Consider the following 14183-nt stretch of genomic DNA (forward strand, 5'->3'; position numbering starts at 1 on the left):
TTTTATTAGAATATCATAGTTTATAGTTTTGTTTTAATTTACTATACACAGCGATCAGAAACATTGTAAACTGGGTATATGATTGTAAGTGGGTTGCTTAAACTGATAAATAATTTGAAAAATAAATGCTGATTTGCCGCGCCATTGTCATTTTATCAGCTGCAGAAATTAGCCAGTCAGATCGCTTTGCGGATAAATTCAAATGGAGTTTGTGAGGCTATGTTGCTAAATCTGCACATGGCTTAAGACCTCTTATTCTCCTATACCCGATTTATGTTGTTTTCGACCACTCTGTATACAGAAATGATGCTAGTTCTTGGGTTTGCACAGTAATGGAGTTCTTTCAGACTCTTATTAATCATTCTACTGTATGTTGCAGATACGAATAAGGATGTTGTTCCTGACGACCTGGTGGCTGTGTTTCACAAACACAGCTGCAACTTTGGATTTGCTACCCATTTGTTTGGCAGTGAACTGAAGGCACTTTACTCAGTAGAGACAGTTCCTAGAGGAGTCAGCTTCCGAATATCGCCGACCTCACACACCGACCTGTAAGTCTCAACTCAGGTGTAATTGCTCTTGGAAATCTTGTTTCTTTCCTCCCTCTGTCATTGCCTTGCCATTTCAGCCCATTTATCTCTATTCTGTCTGACTCGTTGGCTAAATGGTCAGCGTACTGACCTTTGGTTCAGAGGGTCCCAGGTTCGATTCCCGGCCGGGTCGGGGATTTTAACCTTCATTGGTTAATTCAAGTGGCTTGGGGGCTGGGTGTTTGTGCTATCCCCAACATCCCTGCAACTCCCGCACCACACATAACACTATCCTCCACCACAATAACACGCAGTTACCTACACATGGCAGATGCCGCCCACCCTCATCGGAGGGTCTGCCTTACAAGGGCTGCACTTGGCTAGAAATAGCCACACATAATTATTATCTCTATTCTATTTCGTAGTTTCTCCATTCCCAGCCTATTCCATTTCTCTATGTCTTTTTATACAATCCTTCCCTGTGTTTTGTACATGCTTGTGAGAAACTTCATTTCAGTTCCTTGTATTTTTCTTTCCTCAGTGGCTGTTGTAACCAGTTTTTCTACTCCATATGTCAAACTGGGACAAAACCCTTATAAGATAAGCTGCAATTGCTATTGCTAAATGAAGACAATGAGTCTGATCATTCACTTTATAACTTGTCATATACGTTGTGCTCATTTTATCATGCATTTCATTTTGATTTTGTAATCAGCTTGGCTTTTGTTCTCCCAAAGCACAGTACAGAATTTTCTGAATGCATGGAACTCCATTTCTTGTAATTTAGACTTGGTTTTCAGAATCTCTCTCAGTACTTGGACTGATAATAAAGAGATCTCTCCTTGTTTCTAGCTTGAACGGAGATGAACCAGTGTCAACCTTGACTCAAGATTTTCACACACGACTTGACAACTTGTTGAGAACACTGGTTCACGCTCGTCCTCATTTTGTTCGCTGTTTACGAAGCAATGCGGCTGAAACTCCAGGGCGTTTTGACCGTGCCACTGTCATGCGACAAATCCGCTCTCTTCAAGTTTTAGAGACAGTGAATCTTATGGCTGGTGGTGAGTAATGTGATACCTTTTGAGTGGTTACTGTATTGATAAGCAAATACAAATGGTTATTATCTCTCTGCCCTGTTAGTTTCTGTTAGCCTTCATATCGTTAAATCATTTTCAAGCCTTAGTGGTTCGATAGCCTTCTACATTTGGTAAGGGGCATTGCATTTTCCTTGATCTTGCTGTCTGAATCATGCACTTCAGAATTGACAATAATTAGCTTAGTATTCAAAGTTGAGTGGTATAGTTTACTTTCTTGAGTTTTCAGTGGGTTTTTTCTTCACAGTGATGCAGTATTTCCTAAAATATCATAATGTATTTTGGTAGGTTATCCCCATCGAATGAGGTTCAAAGCTTTCAACATGAGATATCGGCTACTGGCTCCATTCCGTAAACTGCGCAGAGCTGACGACAAAGCTACTGAGGACTGTCAACTAATTCTCCAGTGTCTGCAGAGGGCAGTGGAACAGCAGCCCAAACTTCGACCTTGTGCTGTCAGTACCAGTTGGGCCTTAGGCAAACGACACATCTTCCTCAGGTATACTTTGCTAAAAAAAATTTAAAAAAGAAAGTTTGTTATTATAAAAAGGTGATTGTTAGTAGTTTTCCTTTAAGTGGTTATTTCAAAATAAGATGGGCAGATATGAATATGAGTCCCAATAGAAACAACCATTTGAATTAATTTTTGTTTAGATTCTTGTATTTTAGACTATCACTAGACTAACCATTAAAATTCAGCAGGTGTTTTTTCCTTTTGAAAAATTTTAGAAATAAACAGTATTTATAAATTATTTTTCATATTGCATTCAGTGCTCCTTTTAAAGCACTTTTTTTATACAATTTTTATTACAACCCCTAAGAACCCTCAAACCATAGGAAGAGTTTATAATCTTTATTTACAACCTTGTTAATATGATTACCCCAATGAAGATACTTAGGTACTTAATGCTAGGCCTACATTGAAAGTAACCTTTAGAGACTGTTTATACTTTCAAGTAATTAAAGGAACCTTCAATACATTCTGTACTGAGCGGGTTGCTAAGTGATTAACACTTCCATTAATATTCTGATATATGTGACTTTCATCCTTAGTAATGTGATTGCATGCAACCATGTTTGGTTATTATGTGTCAAGCCTGAGAGAAAACACTTCCCCTGATCATGGATGAATACTATTCTCTGCTAGATACTCTTTGATTCTCTGAACTTCCCCAGCTTCTGAATATACTCGACAGATGGCAGAGTGTTCCTAATAATTTACATGCTGCTAAGAGAAACCAGTCAACGTATGCACAGAGGGGAAAGTATCAAATCGACTAGCCTTCTGTATGACCATTAATAGAGCGCAAGGACAAACTCTTGAAAAAGTGGGTAGTATACTTACCCGAACCAGTATTCAGTCACAGCCAATTGTATGTTGCACTATATTGGGCAAGGTTGTTTAAAGATGTTTAATACAGATACGCCCAGATGGTCGAAGCACAGGGAATATTGTATGGAAAGAAATGTTATAAACTACATTATGAATAAAGTAAACTCGTGTCCTCATCCCGAGGTGGTGCAGCTCTTTTCAGGCACAGCCCCAATGGAGGTGAGCTGCATGTACCATTCCAACCACATATTAGCCCTCCTGCCATTCTTAAATTTCTGGCAGTACCGGGAATTGAACCCGGGCTCTCGAGGATGGTGGCTAATAACACTAACCATTACGCTATGGAGGCGGACATATTATGAATGAATCAGTTATGATGTACCAGTATTAAATGTTCATAAAACTATTGAAAAGAGCAGGCAAAACAATAGGACTACGACAGTCATCTGACCTATTTATAATGAGCAGCACAGTCCACTAGTCTTTTCTTAAATGATTTTAAAGAAGTTTGAAATATACCAGTATCAGACATCTCCCTTGGTTAATTATTCCAAACCCTAATTCCTCTTCCTTTGAACGAATACTTGCTGCAATTTGTTGTCTTGAATTCCAGCTTTATCTTCATACGTTTAAAAACTCCACTCAAGCTTATTTGTCTACAAATGTCATTCCACACCACCTTGAAATGTACCGCTTAGTTAAGCAACTCGTCTTCATACTCCCAAGACGTCCCAGCCCAAAGTTTCCAACATTTCTGTAATACTACTCTTTTGTCAGAAATCACTCTGAACAAAATTGTGCTGCCTTCCTTTGGATCTTTTCCAGTTCTCAGATCTATTAATCCTGGTGAAAGTCCCACACACTGGAATCATACTCTAATTGGGGTCTTTCCATTGACTTACACACCCTCTCCTTTACATTTTTACTACAACCCCTAAGAACCCTCAAACCATAGGAAGAGTTTATAACCTTTATTTACAACCTTGTTAATATGATTACCCCAGTGAAGATACTTAGGTACTTAAAATGATCCCCATAAGCTACTTTCACCCTATGAACACAGTAATTAAAACTGAGAGGACTTTTCATCTTGGTGAAACTTACAATGTGATTTTTCATCCTGTTTACCGTCATATGATTGTCTGCATTTCACAACATTGTCAAGGTCTTTTTGCAATCGCTCACAATCCTGTAACTTATACATTACTCTATACAGTATAACATTATCAGCCAGAAATCTTGATGTGATTCCATTTCTTCACTCATATCATTTATATAGAGTATATGAGAAAACACAAAGGTCCAATAATTCTTCCTCTTAATCACTACAAGATTGGATAATCTAAGTTCTTTTTGCATGTTTTTAAACATTGAAAATCTAAAATTCTGACAACACTTGAGAAAACTTTGAATTATTTGTTAATTATTTCAAGTATTGGCATGATCTGTCTAACATCTCTTCCATGTACAATTACTTTTTCTCTTGAGAAAACTTTGAATTATTTGTTAATTATTTCAAGTATTGGCATGATCTGTCTAAAATCTCTTCCATGTACAATTACTTTTTCTCCCAAATAAATATTACTGATTTGCAAAGGACACTAAAGTTTCATACAGTTTCGAAGGTAACTCAACTATGCAGTGTTCGATTATTTGGTTGGTAAAACAATGCTAGTCATCTTAACATGATTATGTTCCTAATCTGTAGGTAGTCTATCACATGACAAATATTTGCTACCCTTCACTGTACCACTCAACACAGAATACATTTATAACTTTTGAATGGATTATTTATTAATCATGCTGCTAACTGGCAAGCAAAATTGAACATTAATGATGCTAACAGCCTGCAGCCTGCTCTCCGAAGATGCCATTTACACTGTGAAGTTCAGGAATTCAAGGCCTTTTCCTGTTATCGCGCAACTTTCGCCGACATGCCTCCTATGTCAAGGGTTCTTATCTGTGTCGGAAATCATGTTCCTTGCTATTGGCTTTACGTCGCACCGACACAGATAGGTCTTATGGCGGTGATGGGAGAGGAAAGAGAGCTAGGACAGGGAAGGAAGCGGCCGTGGCCTTAATTAAGGTACAGCCCCAGCATTTGCCTGGTGTGAAAATGGGAAACCACTGAAAACCATCTTCAGGGCTGCCGGCAGTGGGGTTTGAACCCACTGTCTCCCGAATACTGGATACTGGCCGCACTTAAGCAACTGCAGCTATCGAGCTCGGTCATGTTCCTTTTTTCTTTTTCTTTTTTTTGCTATTTGCTTTACGTCGCACCAACACAGATATGTCTTATGGCGACGATGGGATAGGAAAGGCCTAAGAAGTGGAAGGAAGCAGCCGTGGTCTTAATTAAGGTACAGCCCCGGCATTTGCCTGGTGTGAAAATGGGAAACCACGGAAAACCATCTTCAGGGCTGCCGACAGTGGGGCTCGAACCCACTATCTCCCGATTACTGGATACTGGCCGCACTTAAGCGACTGCAGCTATCGAGCTCGGTCATGTTCCTTTCATAAGGGATGATGACAATGAACATTTTCAGGGCTAGGAAGAATGTGATCGTACTAAGCGGTAATAGTGAAAATTAATGACACGGTAAGATATATAGATTTAATACGATGGGAAACGGGACTTCGATTTTACAATGTGCTAAGCGAGAAAATGTGTTAATGTGGAATGTACTAACGAGGTTTAACATATTAAATCCACTTACATATGAAAAGAAGTTTAGTGATATTCTTGAATATTTTTTGACAAAACTTTTATGTCTGACCATTCGTATCGTACAAGTTATCACTTATCCGAGGTGGTTTTTGGTTCATAGCGCCTTGGATAATTGGAATTCTGCTGTATTTGTTGAGATGCGTGTCTGCAAGTAAAGCATAGCCAGTGTTGCCAACCAAGAAATATTTTCCCTACTAAATTCCGCTAAATTTTGAATTAAATCAAAATAGCATATAGGAAATTAAGTCGACACTCGCCAGTTTTAGAACAGGGTTTCATAATCTTCTCCTCTCCTGTGGTTTCATATGAAGCCTTGGTACCATACATTTTTGAAATATTTGATGCCAATTCATGATCACTGCAACACTTGTTTACTCGTTTCAATCCTGCTGGAATGGTAAACAATAGCGGTAGACATATTCTTTTTTTTTACCTGATGAAATTGGCTGAGACCTCTTTCAACAACAGCATTAGACCAATATCCTAACACTTTAGTACTCTTTCAGAGCAGCCAAAGGAACTTCCCGTCAACTTTGCAGCTCACCAGCAATGCAAATTTTAAATTTTCAGATCTATTTTGAAAGGTTTTTCACTTTCATTACAGGTTTCATTGTTTTCATAGCCAAGAGATATTTAAAGGAAATTTATATTCACTCAAGCCTTTTGGAAAGGATACGATTTCTTGCGACTTGCATAGACAGCCGTCTTATGTTACTTTGCTGCACCTTTCTTTCGGCATAGGAACACGGTATCAAACACAACACACCCAGCTCACTATGATTTCAGTGACGATTACAGCAGCAGCAAACAATGATGGTAAGTTCTGTTGAGCAAGTATAGCAATTTTTTAAAGTGAATTCTATATTATTGTTTCTCCTTGCGATAAAATATGATAATGTCACCACTGAAAACCGTTAAAAGAAGTTTGAAAATCCGTCGAAAATTCCGCTGTCTGCTAAAAGGAAATTTTATCTGCTGTTCCATTTAAAATTCTGCCAAATTTAGTGGAAAATATGCTGAGTTGGCAACACTGATCATAGCATTGTAAACTATTATCTTCCCTCTTTACTACCATTGCTTGTCCTTTCTGTTTTTTGAGAAAGAAAGGAGTTTTGAAATTATTTATGAGAAGGGACACTCTACAGTGAAAAATTATGGGGATTGTTGACAGTGAGGGTGCTCGTCAGCAGTTGGAAATGTTACGCAGCGAAAGAAGACATCGCGGAGCAGTTTTGATCCAAGCAACGTGGCGAGGATGGCGCGTCCGCCGGAGATGGCCAGCTCTGCGTCGAGGTTTGGAGTTACAACAGTCGGCTACCGCCAGTGGTGCTCTGCCGCAGAGGCCTGCTGCAAGCGGAGCTGCCTCCTCGGCTCGTCCTCGTCCTCAGCCCATAGCTGGCACTCCGCCCCCTGACCCCAATGAGAAGTGTGATCAGAAAATGATACAGCAAACGTGTACACTGTTCGGCCTTGATTTGGTAAGCAAAACAGGAACTATGAGAAAGTTGCATGTTGTCATAGCATGAATATGATAGATGAAATTTGAAAAGAAAGAAATAATATTACTGACTTCATGATGATGAAGCATTTTTTTTACACAATTCTAGAAGTAGTTCAATCTGTAATTCAACAGTACCAAATCATAACAAATATAAAACTTTCCTTCAGAAAGTTTGGAGATTAAGGCAATTGTAATGAGAATTACAGTTAACTCGAGATACTTGTCGGTAGGTGGTACAGTACCCTGTAACCTTGAACTAACCCTTGGCTGCGATTCCATGCAATTCTACCAGATGGCAGGACAACACTTAGTAATGCAGGTATCTGTGCCATGGCAGTATTGTTGTCTAGGTGGTGATGTGAAAACTAAGCAGTGTGTTAGCATAAAATTCTGTGTGATGTTAGGAAAGACATCCAAGGAAACCTGGGCCCTTATCCATGTCCACACATAGCCTGTTCCTTATGTGCTCCATGTTGTCATTCATACCTCTTGTGGATGGCCGTCCGGACTGTGGTGCATCATCAGTCGACTCCCTACCATTCACAAAACTTATGTGCCACTGAAACATTCATGTTCATGATATTGACTGCTCACCGCACGCTTGTTGGATAAGGGTCTAGGTTTCTGTGGCTGTCTTTCCTAACTTCTCACAGAATTTCATAATCGAACTCTGCTTGGTTTTCAAATATCGCCACAATGCAGACACCTGTGTTACTAGCCGCTGCCCTGCCACCTGGTGGAATTGCATGGATTTATAGCTTAGGGTCAGTTCAAGTTTACAAGATGCTGTACCACCCGCTGTAGTAGTAGTAGTAGTAGTAGTAGTAGTAGTAGTAGTAGTAGTAGTAGTAGTAGTAGTAGTAGTAGTAGTAGTAGTGTTTCTCTATGGGGTTGCCCTTCCTGACGTCAGCCTCATCAGAGAAGATAATGAGATGAAATGAATGATGAGATACATGATAATAGGAATGTACGCACCTTATTGAAGCCTAATTCATATAACTTAGGAAACCAGATAATAATCTTAAAATTTTCATGAATTGCATTATTCAGCATGATCATTGATCATGAAGCCAACATCTTAACTCAAAAATTTCTCATCATCACAATAAAAAATGCTGAAATGCTGTACATATAAAATATCTATGCTGATAACACTTGCTCTCTTCATTTGAAGCATGTCAAAATGATTGTATATTAATCTCTCTGTATCTCTTTTTTTTTTCCAGGAGCGACCACCACCTGTCCCACCCAGTCGTCCATATACTGTGGCTGGCAATACTAAGCTTGGCTATCCACAGACTAGGGTCATGAAAATGCCTTTCCCAGGTCGGTATTGAAATATTCTGGTCAAAATTATAGAAATTAAATTGGCTATAGAAAACTTAGGTGAAAGATGTTGAGTTTAGTGTGAAGTAAATGGCCTCTTGAAATTCACATAGCAGAACTTCCTACAAATCACACAATGCTGAAGTAAAGAAAACATGTTTAGAATCCATCAACTACCATTTCCTTCATATTATACTTGAATGTCTATATATCTGTAAATGTGTATTGTGCAGTAAATATGCAGAATGTATAAACTTACATCATACAGGAAGTACAGCAAAATCCATTTTTCTGGACTAGCTGGGGGAAGTCATCTGGATGAACACAAATTCTGATAATTTGAAAATCAAGTAGAATATAGTACACACTGATGCAAATTACATATGCTAGAAACAAATTAATACCATACCTTTATTTCCACAAATGGTACAAACATTTTAACTTTATTAGTGCCTTTGTTTCCTGAGTAGGACGTGACACACTCTAGGTAAGTGATTCATTACAGTATAGCACTAAAATAATGGGTATGTTTCTTTTGTGTACAAACGTGCAGGCGTTTCACTAACTACCTAGTCCTGTGGATATTGTTCGCGTTTGATGTTCTGAGTAAGCCATCACTTCATCCAGCTTCATGTACACATGTGATGACAATTTTGACATCCGTCATCATACTATAGATGCTGTTCATTGTCTGTAACCAGGCATTTACCATTGCTAAAGGACAGGATGTAGCTTGGGTTTTGTGGGTAAGAATGTAGGACTCCCAACAACTCCAAGATATTTAAATTGTAACACTGTGTTAATTTTTTGTTCAATTATGAAGGCTCAGGAGTTTCATGGGCATGATCTCAGTTTTCTCAAAGGGTATTTTTAGGGCAATTTTTTGAAGACTGGTGGACTGGGCATGGGCTTCTTCCATATCAAGAGCTAAGGGAGCTAAATCGTCCACAAACCCCAGGCAGTTTGTTCTTATTGAGGGTTTTGCTCCAATTTTGATTTTAGGTGGGTTCCTTTTGCCAAAGTTTCATGATGTAATCGAGAGCCATATTGAAAAGCAGTGTGGATAATCCATCATCTTATCAGAGACTGGTTTTTATTGTAAAAGCTTTAGACATTTCTTCCCTGAACTTTGCCTTGGAATTTGTGTTGGTTAAAGTTAGTGTGATGATTTTGATTAATTTATGATGAAGACCATATGATCCGAAGATTTTTAAAAGTGTGGTTGTATGGATACTATTATATGCTTATTTGAAAACTTTGAATACATTCTTCTTCTTATTCTTCTTCTTCTTATTCTTCTTCTTCTTCCTGTATTATGACTGCATACGATCACTATAGTCAGTCCATCGCTCAGGTCTCTTTGAAGGGATTGTTCGGGCTTTGCGGTCCTTCCAGTACTTCTTCAGATGCTCCGATCTTCGTGTCCTTTCCTCGGTTGAATATGTGCATGTTGTTAGTTTGTTTTGCGTAAGGGTAAAGCGGAGTTTTGTATTCTTGAGTTTTGTATTCAGTTTCATCTTATTTGTGATGTCTTCTGTTTTAAGGACTATTTCCTTCAGATCCTCTCTTATTTCTCTGATACATTTACATCCTGTTGTGGTATTTTTTGAGACGAGATTGTGTTGTATTAGTTGTTTCAGAAGTCTCGAATCCTGCATCCTCACGATATGTCCAAAGAATCCCAGTCTCCTCTTACGCATAGTGTCTGTAATGGCTTCTAGCTCTTTGTTCATGATTTTGTTAGGAATTATCCACCACTGTCCATCTTTCTCGTATTTTTCATTGACGTAGGTTCTTCCAATCCTCCTTTCAATTTTCTTAAGTCTGTCAGTCTTTCATTGTTTATTCAGGTGAAAAAAGTGTTTTTGCTGCATATGTAGTTTCTGGTTTTATAACTGTGATGTAGTGTTTTATTTTTGCATTTATTGATAGAGATTTCCTTTTGTAGATGTCCCATGTTAATTTTTGTGCTTTATACTCCGCACGGCCTTACTTCTAAATTGAAGTTTCGCAAAACAAATGAGCATCGGCTTTCCTTTGTTGCCAGCGCACTACGCCCGCGAGAACAACTGACGCAATACGACCGCGGTAAACAGCCCTTCTAAAATGTAATACCGTACTCAGAAAAACTAATAAATATGGATTGAAATCAAATTCACAAAAACTACACTTACTAACAACATCTGACACTAATAAGAGAATATATTATTAAGAATAAAAGAGAATGAGGAAAATAAACGTCACTCACCGCTAATGGCTGGCACAGGAAGGAGATTATGGCCTACAAAGGGAATACTCCACTGATCTCAGTCACTAGAACCCTCCAACAATAAGAAAAACACACTAATTACTGAAGGAAAATGCGAAAGATCGCGAAGCGTACCAAATACCATACACGCTGAGCGAGATAGGTTAACCACGTGGCAAATGTAAATATTAGAGTTGGCAACTGGGTTTCGAGATCGTGCTCTGCCGATATAAATCGATGTGAATGGCAGATTGGGATTGGTTGGATGCCTATGCTTCCGCGCATAACCACCGGATAGAGCCAAAATCTGCCACAACTTCAATTTAGAAGTAGAGCCATGCAGAGTATAGCTAATCTATTTGTTCTTGTTTGGATTGAGATTTTTTCATTTAGGTTGTGTGTTATTACTTCTCCAAGATATTTAAATTGAGTTACTATTTTAATTTTATTACCATTTATGGTAACTTCTTTCAGTTGTGTTGGTTTCTTTTCTTTTATAATTGACTTATGCATGTATAATGCTGTAAGTAAGTAAGTAAGTAAGTAAGTAAGAAATAAAGAAACTAACTTCACTTTTCATTTCTGAATACTGTAGAAATCTGATAATCTGAACTAATTGGGGCTGTGATCTGTTTGGATCTGGAAATGTTCTGATTATCTGAAAGAAACATGTAAAACTAGGTTTTCATTTACAGCTTCTGTAATAGTAGGCACAAAGTAAGGTAGCGTAATATTGAGACAGAGGAGTGAGGCTAGTGAGACTTTCAGAAGAAGTGTCACACTGCCATTGTGATACGCTCTTTGAATAGCCAAATTTCACTAATAGTGTACTGAACTGAATTTGAATTCTATTCCACTACATGCTACCTTAAATAATAGTTTTTGAGTGCAGTTCTATGATTAACACATTGGAGATGGCAGTATTTGAATGTGCTACTCTCCAGAAATCGCAAAGTTTTATAGATGGTTTTAGAAATACTTGGGAAAGCAAGGATTGTAATAACTTTTGCAGTATTTACAGAGATCACACTTTCCTCTATACAAATTGAGTTTTAATTATCATAATAGTGATAATACTTTTTAAGTATGAATTTATGAATATAATGAGTTCTGCAAATGAAAAAATATTCTGACACAGCTATAGATGCCAGATAGGTTAATATTTTGAAATTAGACAGATATTGGACACGTCTACTAAAACATACTAATACAGAGTTGTATAAAACTATATTACAGAATCCACTTCACATCAATTTGAAATTAGCTCATTATCTATGTTTACTTTCCTGAAGCATCAGAATTATCATGTTCACTTGGTGTGTAATTGTTATCCTCATCTTCAATTTCAGAACTCCTGTCTTCCATTAGAACATCCAGTATGGATTCATCATCTAAATTTCATACACTTGAATTAGACATGCTAAATATTGCACCCATATGCCAAAAAATATTCCCAAGAATGACACAACAAAGCCTGCCTCTTGGACACACCCTCTTCCTGTCCGCATGGACGTACTTTCCCGCTCATTTGAAAACTGAGAGTGAATGATGACGTAGCTTCAGGTTATGTAGGAATGTGGCAGTGTTATCAATGCCTTGAAAGAAGAGCTCTTGACTTATGCTCATTACTAGTACATCTTATGCTTATAGAAAGAACCAACTAACAGTATTTTGGTGAAATTACAGCTCGCTCAAATGGCAGCTGCTATTCTTAGCTACAGTGAAATTGTGCGTCCGTAAATTCTCCAAGCTCCGTCAGCAGCAATGAAATGCGCCCATAGTTTCTACAAGCGGCATCTCCAATGTGCTAAATCCTTTCTTTATATTAAATGTGGAATTTAATCTTTTTCTCTTTCATGGATTCTGTTTGAATTATCCATAATTTTGGATTTTCAGGGTTCTTCTGTATCTCTTAACTTGCTTTGCTGGATTTTCCTTTGTGTTAGTGTCTAAGGATTGTAATACGATGTATTCCTCTGAACAGAAGACGCGAGCGGGGAAGTTGTCTTGCTGAAGGGTGACACCGTACTTGTGGTTGGCGCCTCACAGCGACGAGGACATCTTGTGGTGGAGCACAACAACATGAGCCTTCACGTCCCCTTCCAGTTTCTTGAACTGAAGCCCATTGGAGGAGTAAGCATCTGATTGTGAATAAATTTTGTGTGTGAAAACTGTTTTTACAGAGCACACCTTGAAGTGCCTTTGTAACTGTTATGAACTGCTCATAAGCAACAAGAACCTCGTATTGTGCCATGAATATTCTGGGATTATTCAGTTGACAAAGTGATGCTCCTGTTCGTGGCCATAAAATGAAAGAACGACACAGATAAAGTGTTGCAGTGAATGATGCAATTGCTATCAGTTATTTTGAATATTTCAAGACTTTTCAATTCTGATATGTTGAATTTTATCCCCATGTAAAGTGTAATTTATTTAATACCCTTTTACCTCCTTGCATATAGTTATTTACTCTCTGACCATCAGTAGGGATGCATAATCTGAATCTTCTACTACCATGACTTGCCTTTTGGAACAACAGTAAGATTAATAATTTACTTGGTAATGGATAATGCAAGCTGATTCATATGTTCATTGCAGTACTGTTCAGTTTGGAAATTATTTGGAATATATTTTATAATCCCAATATTTCCCAAGCTACAAGATAGGGAAAAAGAAAGTATTTGATGTGTTTAGGGCATTAAGAAGATTAAAGTCTATTAAGAAGGAATATAGAACATGAAGGATTTTCAGACATTGGTAAAATGGATGCGGTACTGTCAAAGTCTATCTTGCGATCTGTTTCTATCTTTCTAATGCCCAGTAACAAGTCTTTTGCCTTCATTAATGGTACCTCACCTGTTCCCTCCATAATGTTTGCCAATCCATCTTGTTGCAAGATTGGACTATTGTCCTTCTCAGACTTAAAGTGATGTTAAGTGAATTATATTTTTACTGTTATTATTGATATTTCATCATTTGCATTGCTGCCTAGGTAAGTTTCTTTTTCTTTTATAGCTTGACTAGTTGAAAATGAAATTTCTTACCTTTGGTGGCAAGAAAGAAAAAAACAATGTAAGCTAGTTTGGCTGGCTATTGATATCATGATAATAGCCACGAGATGTCTAGTTTTGGATTGAATGCAGAGCATAGGGATGTGATCTATCATTTCAGTCATGCACACCCGGGATTCAAAATGTGGCTACCTTGGCGAAAAGCCAGTTGCAGTGTCACTCAGCTGTCATGACTCTGTATAATTCATGGAGATGTACTGATAACTTCCATCATATTACCCCTTCAATCACCACCACTACCACCTCAATGCAGTATGTGAGCTTCTGTTACTCCAATCAGTTTTGATACATGATATGCCTTTTCCGTATGATAGTTTATCTAAGGAGTATTTTAGTTTTTGTTGGGTAT

General features: G+C 38.0%; 1 protein-coding gene across 1 annotated transcript in view; it reads left to right on the plus strand.

The window, feature by feature from the left end:
• The window catches only part of dachs (unconventional myosin-IXb-like dachs), a 406309-nt gene extending 393233 nt beyond the window's left edge, over positions 1–13076 (plus strand). The window contains exons 15-20 of the mRNA XM_068230061.1: positions 380–551; positions 1383–1594; positions 1916–2126; positions 6860–7166; positions 8416–8515; positions 12748–13076. Coding sequence (XP_068086162.1) covers positions 380–551; positions 1383–1594; positions 1916–2126; positions 6860–7166; positions 8416–8515; positions 12748–12908 — 1163 coding nt within the window. The 3' untranslated portion in view covers positions 12909–13076. The remainder of the gene's footprint in view (positions 1–379; positions 552–1382; positions 1595–1915; positions 2127–6859; positions 7167–8415; positions 8516–12747) is intronic.
• Positions 13077–14183: the final 1107 nt, after the last annotated feature.

The sequence above is a fragment of the Anabrus simplex genome, chromosome 1, assembly GCF_040414725.1.
Source record: "Anabrus simplex isolate iqAnaSimp1 chromosome 1, ASM4041472v1, whole genome shotgun sequence".
NCBI lineage: Eukaryota > Metazoa > Arthropoda > Insecta > Orthoptera > Tettigoniidae > Anabrus > Anabrus simplex.